This window comes from Grammomys surdaster, unplaced genomic scaffold (assembly GCF_004785775.1).
Source record: "Grammomys surdaster isolate TR1022 unplaced genomic scaffold, NIH_TR_1.0 217, whole genome shotgun sequence".
Classification (NCBI taxonomy): Eukaryota; Metazoa; Chordata; class Mammalia; order Rodentia; family Muridae; genus Grammomys; species Grammomys surdaster.
In genome coordinates this window covers 3,574,583-3,586,258 of record NW_021604662.1, presented here as the reverse complement: position 1 = coordinate 3,586,258, position 11,676 = coordinate 3,574,583, and the positions used below count along the sequence as shown (strand labels likewise).

Below are 11,676 nucleotides of genomic sequence, written 5' to 3'. Positions count from 1 at the left end.
GGTGGAGGAGGAGGAGGAGGAGGAGGAGGAGGAAGAGGAAGAGGAAGGAAAAGGAAGGAGAAGGAAGGAGAAGGAGAAGAAGGAGAAGAAACTAAAAAAAAAAATAGTTACATCATAAGCCTTGCCTCCTTTCAATCCTCCCCATGCATCCCTCTCTTGGCTCCCTCTCAAATTCTTGGCCTCTGTTTCTCTAATTGCAAATTCATAGAAAGTTACCTGTATGCATATGATTTCAGAGCCACCCAGTACATTTCCTTCCCTACCAAGAATTTGCAACCACCTTAGCCTTTGGAAGTAGCATAGCTCACCTTCCAGTGACTAACTGATATGCTGGTAAAGCTGCCCAGCCCCTTGTCCCTGAGGTGAACAACTTCTGGGGTGCATTCTCTAGATTCTTATTTAGTAGCAAGAGTAATGCTCAGTTTCCCTCAGAGCCAAGAGCTGCTTTTGCATGAACTATTTTCTCTGTGAATCATTCACTTAAGGAATCCCTTCTTGGATTTTGCTTATAAAGAAGTTGCTCTAAGACAGAATAATTAAGAAAAATACATTCGTCAGGTATTTGAACCCAAGTAGACCTCTATCTCTGGAGCTTTTGTTGTATAACACGTGCTTTCTCAAGTCTCAATTATCTTTATATATATTTATATTTACATTTATATTTATTTATATTCACACATGCTTGAATCTATCTCCTTCCTTTTCATTCTAAACTTTCCATCTAAATTATAAGCTTCTGGAGTGGCCCCATCCCTCTAATGCCTCATACTCTGAACCACTGCAGTAGAGCACAGGAGACCAGGCTTGACCCCTACAGATGCGCTGCCTGCTGACATTCTGCATCTGTAGCGACTCAACTAAATTCTTCCCTAGTCACTGCAAAGAAAAATCAGGCACAGAGGACTGACTCATACTAATAAAACCTGAAAATAAAGCCTGACCATTTATGTCCACAAAAGAATCACATACATATAAACACACACATGCATACGCCCACTCACACACAGAAAGAGAGGAACACAGGCACACAGGCACACATACATTTAAACCTTTCTATGGGAATGAGACTGAAGCAGTTTTCTGATAATTGAATAAATTTATGTTGAGACAGATAGGCTCTTATTATCATTGTCCCATTTTCAAAATTACATCTCAGTATCTGACATTTTGGGCAAGCAAACAGATGGTGAAGAACATAATAAATATATATTTGATTATCTAATCACACACACACACATATGGATAAACATAAAATAAGTGAACAAGAGCATGATACAGTCATGTGAGTATGACTCTGGAGTGATACAGTCTAAACTCTAACACAGACGCAACAGTAAGTGAGTTATACTAGATTCCACAAAAAAAATAAAACTCATATTCATAAAGAGTCAAATGTAAAATATCAGAACAATTAAAAAAAACTTTTCTGGGGGAAAAATAAGCATCTCCAGTGATGGTTTAAGTGACCTTATATATTTAAATACTTGGTCCCCAGTTGATGGAACTGTCTAGAAAGGATTGAGAAGTATGACCTTGTAATAAGAAGTGTGTCATCAAGAGATAGGTTTTCAGGTTTCAAAAGCCCATGCCATTCCCAGTTAACTTGAATCTCTCACTCTCTTTCTCTCTGTCACTCCTGTTTCTCTCTCTCTCTCTCTCTCTCTCTCTCTCTCTCTCTCTCTCTCTCTCCTTCCATCCCTCCCTCACTCCTCCCTCTGACTTATGGTTGTTGACTCAACATGTAAGCTCTCAACTACAGTTCCAGCACCATCCTGTCTACCTGCTGCCATGCTCCCCATCATGATAGCCATGGGCTGTGACAGTCTGAACTGTAATGTTCAAATTAAATGTTTTCTTTTAGAAGTTGTCTTGATTTTAATGTATTATCAAAGCAAAAGAACAGTAACTGGGTAACTTCCTATGCAATCTGAGTAGAGGAGACATCATCATAGGCCATAACACGAAAACAAAAGGTGATTTTAAGAGAGATTAAGTATCTTGGAATTTTAAAAATGTTTGGATTTTGTATGTCAAAAGATAGTGAAGAAAGAAAAATCTGAAAGATAAGTAATACATTTGAGGAAAATACCTATAATGTGAACAACAGAAGTTTAAAAGGTCCTATTATTTTAGTGGTTCTCATAATTGACAAAAAAGGGTAAAGTTCCATAGATATATAATTTTTTATCCATCACTGGTGAAAATATGAAATTTAATTCTGGTGGCAATAGAAATGTATCCCACAGGAAAAAAAACATATGCATAATAAAATGTTTATTGCATCAGCATTTCTAACTGAAAATTGTCCCCTTGGGTAAGAGTTTAATTGACTAAGTTATGGTATTCACACCAGGAATTCTTTGGCCATTTCCAGAAGCAATTAACTAAAGCTGTGTGTGTCTATCTTTACCTGAACACTGGAGAAAAGTGTATCAAGGTTATTAACACTGACTATGGTCAGGGAAGATAAGAGAGAAAAGGAAAGGAGACAAAGATAAAGGCAAAAGGAAAGGAAAAAATTTTACATCCTCAAAACATGGATAAAATTGTGTTTTGTCTTCATGGAAGATTATATACATACATATAGCACAAAATGAATATTTCAAAAGTACAGTTTTTTGTTCAAATTTTTAGAACTAATGCTCAATTCTCAGATCTTTTGGTTCAAAATGATGAGGCCTTTTATTCAGCCAATTAAGCCTGGTGGTATTTCTTTTTACAATATGAAATGTGAGAGATTTTTAAGAATGTCATTGTTTATTTGTGCTAGGAATTTGTGATGTCACTAATGTGTAGGTCTGTGATTCTCCACATTCAAAGTCTGTTAGAACTACCTGAGCACTTGTGAAAGACTCCCAGATTATCAGGCTCCACCCCTAGAGATTCAGCAGGTTTGGGCAGGAATCAAGAATTTGTATTTCTAACAAGTCCTCAGGGAAGGCAGATGTTGTGGATCCCAGAAGCATGCTTGGAAAACCAATGGACTAAAGCAAGCTAATGTCTAAATGAAGAAAAATAGCCCACAAGGTTTCCCACACGCATGCACACAGCCGCAGCTGTACTCACATTTAAGCCGGCTTTCTTCCAATAATAGTTGCTATACTGGTTAATCATGCATTTTGTTTTTTCCTTAAACTTTTCTTCTGAGTCCACAGACCACCACGGATCGAGGTTTCCATTTTTATCATATTTTCTGCCTGACATAAAGGAAGGTTACAAGAAATTCGTGTTACTTCATAAAAGCTGAAATCATCTTTCCTTTTCTTTACCTCTACATACTTCTCTAAACCAGTCCTGACAGCACAGGACACTATTCCTGAGATTAGCTCCCACAACATCTCCAATGTCATGGATTAATTTAATTGTAAAAAGCAGGGAAAGGAGGCAAAGAATTGAGTTCTTTCCTTGAAACGAACAAAGGACATTTTAAAAATGAGATTCATCAATTTAACACATGCACCAGTCTTCTCCAATCTTGGCTTCCTTTTTTTCATCTCCTCTGACCTGAAATGTTCTCTGGCAAGCAAAATTAGTTTCCTTCCTTCAAAGAGCAGAGGTAACTGAAGTATCACTACCAGTGAAATTCCAAATAATCCATAGGAACAGCCCTAGTGAGTCATCCAAACCATAGGACCACAGAACCTGACTCAGCCCTATAGCAACCTGCTTCCTCTAAGTTGCCAGGAGCCAAGAGACACATAAACTCTGTTATGAATCATTCCACAGTCATCAGTGTGGATAGAAGACCCATCTGTCCTGCTTGGATGAGGAATGTTGCTCTAAAAAGAGAACTTGGAACAGGGATGGAAATCTCCAGAACGTAACAGAGAGAGGTTTCTACATGGTCTCTCATTCTTTATCTTCTCTATATCCTCCAGAACAATGATTTGGGTATAAGTCTCCTATTTTCAAGGATACTACTAGAATCAAAGGCATAGTTTCAGTTTAATTACACAGAAAGTTTCCTACCTAAGAGCCTCCAAAGGAAAAGCTTGTAAGATAAAACATACATGGAAGGACCCCTAAGCAAAAGTATTCATTGGAAAAGTCCAAAGCTCTTCAGCTCGGCTGCTTGCTATTAATACTACCCTCCAGGAATGGAGCTACTGTCCTCCACCCACTAACACATCAGTCATCAGTTACTAGGCCTGTACTCATACTGCAATACATTGTACTATGCACTGTTCATAGGATGAAATCGCCACCATTAGATTCCATCCTGTGGGAGAGACCCAGAAGAAAGGTCCAGAACTAATTGAGCACCACATGCCTTTGTTTCTTAGTTAAGAATCTTCTGTTAGATAATCTAAATACTCAATGGCAAAAAGGCTTGCTCTGAGAACTCCAGTAATTACAAGGCAGCTACACTTTAACAGGGAGCATGAGACCAGAGGAGCAAGGGGAAGTGAGACAAAGAGGGGATTAAGAAAGAGTTGGTGAGATGTAATAATTATTCAGAAGAAAAAGAAGCCAATTTCTCTCTTATCCCAGAATGGGCATCCAGAAAAAGATGTTGGAGATTACCTGGTCTTACTAGATTTTTAAGGCTGTCTACAAATCACTGTGTTAGTCTGAATGCTATTTCAGAGCAAAAGGGAAGGAGGGGGGGAGAGACAGAGATGGAGACAGAGAGATAGAGATAGAGAGAGAGATGATAGAGATAGAGATAGAGAGAGAGAGAGAGAGAGAGAGAGAGAGAGAGAGACTGTCCAGCAATACTCTGAAAATTTAAAAAAAAATGATGATTTAAAGCCACTTACCACTAAGTCTGGTGACTTGATTTCAATACCTTGAACACACATGGGAAGGGGAGAACTAATCCTGCAAGTTGTCCCTTGATCTACACACACACACACACACACACACACACGCACACACACAAAGTGTGTCATAAAAACTTTTTAAAATGATGACTCCCAAAGGAGATACTTTTAGTTGTTTTTATCTCGAATCTCCCTTTTGCTTAGACACCACCAGGATACAGAGCATATTTGTGTGTTATTAACTGTGAATATATGCCAACATAAAGAGAAACAGAAAAGAAGCACTTGAAAGTATACAAAGCAATCAGGCAGCTGAGTTCCCAAGGCTAACTTCCTAATTAAGCAGCACATGCAATCATCTCAGGGGCAGAGCTCACACCTCCAGGGAAAACAACCTAAGATGGCAAGGAGAAAAAAACAAAGAGGGAAATCTACAGTATGATTCCTGGAGCCACTGCAGCAGCCCCAGCAATACTGTTCTAAATGCAAAGGGGCTTTTATGGAAACTACAAAGCCTTGGGTTTTTTTTTTTTTTTCATTTTACCCTGATCATCAACTGGAATAGTTATTTATTGCAAGCTATCACAACAAAACATGAGAAAAGTTTGCAATCAGCAATCATATTTCTTGGGATAATCGTCAATCTATGATGATGCCACTTTGAAAAGATAATAACAACAATTAACACCATACAATCAACATTATTATAGAATGGAAAAGCTCATAAAAGGAACTGGTACTTACCATTATTATCAAATCCATGTGTAAATTCATGGCCCACAATTACTCCTATAGCACCATAACTCAGGGATCTACATCACAAATAAACAATTGGGAAAAATTATAGGTATGAATCTGACAGCATAATTCTTTATATTTTTTTAGTGAAAAACCAAGATTATACAGTTTTTAGTAATGTTAACAAGAATATCTAAAAATCATATACAAAAATGTAAAAAAACAATTTTTCTAAACATAACCCTTCTAACCAAAACAAAGAAGTATAAATTCTAACGTCGTCACAGTGACCTTGCATGGGCCTTTGTGCCCTGCTCTGTGGAATGTGGGATGTGAAAGGCAACATTTCTAAAGTCCTTTCCAGTCTCAAGATGTCTGTGGTTTTATATCTGTATTCATATACCTAAAACAGGGCTTGAAAATATAAATAATAAGATATACTATTTATTTTTTCTTGAAAACTTGCTGCAAAGTCACTATAATCTTAGAAGTTAAATTGTTTTCTAAATGTAGTCATAAAAAAAGGAATAGAGTGGAGCTTAAAAGGGATCTATTTGTTTGGAAATTAGTCACGTTCCTCTGTTTCTGTTGCAGACAAGCTGACAGCTGAATAGCAAAGACTGTGAAGCCTTAATCAGATTTGGGGAAAGTGTTATATTATTTCTCTTCACTTCTGAGGAAGCATGTAGTAGATTATCTATAAAGATAGCCACCAACACTAACACCTACCCTTACATACACATGTCCCCTCTTTTCCTACCAAGATGTGATCTATTTCCTTGCCCTTGAATCTGGACTGGACATGAGACTTGTGACCAATAGACTGCATAGTATAAGGAGCCAAGGAGACTTCTGGAACTAGATCTTAAGACACTGCACTTTTCACCTACAGCCTTTCTTTAAGTTAACAATAATGTAAAGAAATTTGACTGCCTGGTTGAAGGGCAAGAGGTCTGATAAAGCAATGGATAAACTCCAAAATGTAACGGACTCTCACAAAAGACAGAAAGACGTTTCTGGGCCCCACCCATCAGAAGGGCAGGAAGGAGTGAAAACATTCTAAATGGGCTAACCCAGTGGAGCAGGCCCAGACGAAATGGTAGAATTGGGGAGCCAGAAAATGACTGGTGGTAGTGATGGTTTGAATAGGAGGTTTGACTCCCATAGCTTCATGTGTTTGAATGTTTAGTCCATAGGGAATGGCACTAGTAGGAAGTATGCCCTTGTTGGAGTAAATGTGGCCTTGTTGGAGAAAGTATGTCACTGGGGGTGGGCTCTGAGGTTTCAGAAGCTCAAAGGAAGCCAAGTAGCTCACTCTCTCTTCTTCTGCTGCTTGCTGATCCAGATGTAGAACTCTCAGCTTCTTCTCCAGCACTATGTAGGGGTTTGTGCTGTTATACATCTCACCACAATGATAATGGACTGAACCTCTGAACTGTAAGCCAACCCCAATTAAACGTTGTCCTTATAAGAGTTGTCATGACTATAGTGTCTCTTCACAGCAATAAACTCTAAGACAGTGGTGCTTTATTATACAGCATAGATAATTGGAGCAAAGTACAAAGAGAAAGGTTGAGGAAATCAATGAGTTTTCCAGATGTGCATGTCTAGAATTTTCTCTCTAGCATAATCTCCATGAAGACCAAATCCTCATCTTATTCATTTACCACTAAATTCTATGTTCCTAGTAACACAATAAGAAAATAAACAGTGATTTAACTCTTGATTAATTAGCCTTATCATATCATGTAAGGGACATATCTTATATGGAAACTATTTAAGCCAGTTAACCTATAGGTAAGAATTATAGACAATTTATTGTAAGATTTGTAATTATTCTAAAAATATTTCACAGTTGGTCCCTGGCATGCAACATCAAAGTCATTCAGCAAACAGATAGGACGAAAGCTGGAATGAACAGAATTTTTTGAAGTAACATGTTATTACAGGACGTAATGATCCTTAACATGCTAATTGTTTGTCTCAACTGTACCCAAAGAAGTGCGGTTAAGATTTAATTTTTCCCCTTGGTGGCAATTCTTTCCTTTGTTATTTCTTTCCTGCAAGGTAATTTGCATTTGAAAAAAATGTTTCCTACTGTTTTTCCATCATTACAAACCTTCATTAAAGAAGTAAGAGTAAAATTACACATTTCAATCATAGAGCTATCATAGCCTGTGTGGTACAAACTTGTAATTTCACACAGTGCTAATTTTTTTACTAATTTTTTTGCAGCAGTAGCTAGCACTGTGTGACCTACAACATTTTGATTTCCCAGATTTCTTAGTCTTCTACACACCCTTAGTCAATGCTATTTACTGGGTAAATTTAAGGGATGGGCAATGGAAACATATAGAAAGTACTCTGCAATAAACGTCCCTTAAGAGGGACTGCTCCAACAAGCTTTTTATTTGCGAAGAATAATAGGGAATTCAAAAATGATTGAATCACTATAAATCTCAATTCTCAGTCACAAAATCACAATCCTTTAGACGGAAGACAGAGAAAAAGTAATTTTGTATGACTAAATCTTATAATGATAATGTTTTACAGTATTACTTTGATATCCTCTATTTTTTCCAACGCACGTTATTTAAATTAGCATGCCATAAGATAATCAACTCGTGTCTCTTAGAATATAACTGGCTGGACAGAAACTGAAAGGCTTTCTGCATTAAAAATTGAGCTCCCTAAAGGGGAAAGGAACAGTGTTACTTTACTACCTGTTCAGTTTCTTTTTTCCTATCATCTGAGGCCTTTAACACATACACAAGATTTGTTGTCAATTACAAAACAATTATACTGCTGTCTGGATTCACTGTGACCTCAGGCTGTTATCAAGTAGGGGGTACCCTACTCCTGTATCAGAAAATCATAAAAATAAAAAACAACCTCTGAGATGAAAGTAGTTATAAAATCCTGCTCAATTTCCTACCAGATACTTGGGAGGCAGAGATAATAAGATAAAAAGTTAGAGGCCAATCTGGACAACATAGTAACATCTTATCTTAAAAACAGTTTTTTAAGCTGGACCATAGGAACACACACCTATAATCCTGGCACTGCATTTGAGAGACTGATAGAAGTGTGAGACATGCCTGAGCTATATAGTGAGCCTATAGTAAAAAATAAAAACCAAACAAACAGTAAGACATTCAAAAAGTACTAAGACCTGCTTTTCTTTCCAATGACTAGCAGTTTACTTGTCTAATGTGACCCATTAATGTCTTAGCATAGTTCCAAATAAAAAGTTTCTTCCACGTGCTTATCTAAAATTTAACCGTGCTTTCAAAAGCCTGTTGGTCCAGTAAAGTTGCTAGCTGAACACTTGCTGACTTCCCTAAACACAGAAAACCATTCTACCACTTAATTTTTCTTCCAAAAGACAAAACACAGCATGTCTGTAATTCCATCATTTAAGGGGAAGAAGCAAGAAGGTTACAAGTGCAAGGCAAGCCTTACTTATGTAAAAAATTCCCAGATCAGCAATTTTGAGGCCACCAAAAAAAATTGGCAAACCTCATGTCTAAATGTTGCCGAGTTCTTTTTTTTTAATATTCATTTTATCTGTATGAGTGTTCTGCCTGAATGTATGTCTGTGTACTATGTATGTACCTGATACCCATGGAGGGTACTGGATCCTTGGGATCTAGAGTTACAGATGGTTGCGAGCATCATCTCGCAGTATTAAGTATTAAGAATTGAACTCAGATCCTCTGGAAAAACAACCAAGTTCTCTGACCAACCAAATCTTCTTGTGAGCCCTCTTTCATGTTCTTGTTTTTCAGTCATGGAATAGAGAATAGAATTTCCCAGAAAAACATAGAAAAAAAGAGTCATCAGGCCTTGATGTTAAACATAGACAAATAAGTTTCTTATAGAACTTGAGGAATGAAGATAACGGAAGGGAAGAGAGGATAGCAACAGTTTCATGGAACACTTTTAGATTGTGTTGTTTAATATTATTTGTGTTCCTGATTCTTTCCCTTGGAAATAATTTGGCTTGCTTCAGTCCTCAAACCTAGACCCAACATTCACATGTAGGCCACACTGATCAGCCTGAGAAAAAGATACCTATTCCTTTGGTTCTGGTGGCTTTCTATCAATTAAGACAAAATAGATAACTGTCTGGGAATTCAGCTCACTGAAGTAACGTCTACCATTTCTATATTCCAGTACAAAGTAGTCAAACAATACTTAGCCTCTATCCATTGAAGTGATACATTACTAGAAAACAAATGGCTTACTCAAGTATCAACTGTGTCTCAACCTAAGTTAATACTAACAATACTAACAAGAATTCTTAATTTTCTGGTTTTTGCGTTTCTATAAAAATCCCATGCCCATGTACCAAATAAACAAATTACTAAATAAATAATTTCCAAACATAAGCAGACCATTTTCAAGTCTTCAGTTATAGTTATATAACAATATACAATAGAAAACTCAATTAAATTGTCTATGATAAGCGGAATCAAAGAATGCCAGGATTTTTTCAGATTGAAGAGCCCTTACAGAATTACTTAAACTTTTAATTTTATGAACTAAGTGTGTACATTTCTAATCATTTTTTAGCTTTTAAAAATTATATTAAGTTTATTCTTCACTATTATATAGATATAAAAATACATTTTGAGGTACTTTATTATAAGTTGATACATATGTACATTATGTTATGCTCAAAAAAGTTTTTTTTGTTCAATATTTATTCTCAATTTTTCTATAAGGGTATTTTTTAGGTGAAATTCACATTCTTTTTTTGTTGTTCTCTTAAAGCAATTTTTTTAATTTTTTAAATTTTTTTAAATCAAATCATAATTTTTACTTATTCACACAGGGGTTATAAACACAAAAAGGCAGAATGTGGGGAAGGGGATGACACCAGAGCATGAGTGTTCAGGGGGAGTACAGATATATTTCAGAACACGATATCGGCTGGGTGAAGGTTCAGGGGACAGGTCACTATGACTCTGTCTATGATTCACTTGTCCTTATCTAAGTTGGTATTATCCACCAAGGCTACCTATTTACAAGGTCTATAACTACCCAGGCTGGTAAATTTCCACAAAAGCTGCCTGTTTATAATAGCTTATAGCCCTCTGTTTCGATGTTTTTCCACAGAGACCCAAGACTTGGTGTTAGTATACATGTATGACAGGCCTATTGCGGATTTTAGGCCTATGGCTGATTTTAGGCCTTCAGTGCATAAGCAGGGCTGCCCCTGACATCTCCTCCCTTCTCTAAGTATAGAAGGGCTGTGGCGATTCTAGTCCTGTGAAGGCATTGCCTTGTTGGAGGAAGCATGTCACTGGGGGTGGGCTTTGAGGTTTCAGACACTCAAGCAAGGCCCAGTGTCACTCTCTCTTCCTGCTGTCTCCTGATCTGAATGTAGAGCTCTCTCAGCTATCTCTCCAGCACCATGTCTGCCTATGTGCTGTTGTACTTCCCACCATGATGGTAATGGACCAAACCTCTGAACTGGAAGCCATCCCCAATTAAATGTTTTCCTTTATAAGAGTTGCTGTGGTCACAGCATCCCTTTATACCACTTAGAACTTTAACTAAGACAGACTAGATGTTCTGTCCTTTGCCAAAGTGACAATGTCTTCCCTGCTAACTTGTCAAGGACTGGTGTCTTTTCAGATTTACTCACCGAGGGTATTCTGTTCCCCAAAAGAAAGGCTTCTGCAGCTCTCCAGCAGGAAATCCTGAGAAGATGGCAAGCAAACAAAAAATGTTAAGAATATGGAGATCATCAATATCCAGACTCTGGTTCCACCTACAGCCCAAAACATCTAGATGGTCATCCAAACTACAAATGCAGTTGTAGATCCAAGTTATCTCCAAGAGATCTATCTAAAGGTAATATTTATTCACCTGAGTTTGAAATAAGTACATGGAATCATTTCAAGGACAGTTCATACAGATATACTATTGGCAGAGTCTAGTCCCTTCATATACAATATGTCCTGGAACCTTCAGGATAACCTGCAGGTTCCCGGATTCTCATAGGTCTCAGCTTCTTGGGTACCCATTATTGTAGGAGGTACACATTCCATACATAAAGAATAGTTATACATTCAATACTTTATTGCCTTCTATTTATTTGTAATTGAATCTTTGAACTTGTATTTTATATGTGGGTCCAAAGACTCATGAAGCATGTGTGTGAAAA

The 11,676-nt window shown here is 37.2% G+C and overlaps 1 protein-coding gene across 1 annotated transcript in view; it reads right to left on the bottom strand.

Annotated features, from left to right (window-relative positions):
• Phex (phosphate regulating endopeptidase homolog X-linked) overlaps positions 1–11,676 on the bottom strand; it is a 225,613-nt gene that overhangs the window by 15,486 nt on the left and 198,451 nt on the right. The window contains exons 17-19 of the mRNA XM_028772694.1: positions 11,155–11,209; positions 5,508–5,575; positions 3,067–3,197 (exon numbers count right to left, since the gene is read on the bottom strand). Coding sequence (XP_028628527.1) covers positions 3,067–3,197; positions 5,508–5,575; positions 11,155–11,209 — 254 coding nt within the window. The remainder of the gene's footprint in view (positions 1–3,066; positions 3,198–5,507; positions 5,576–11,154; positions 11,210–11,676) is intronic.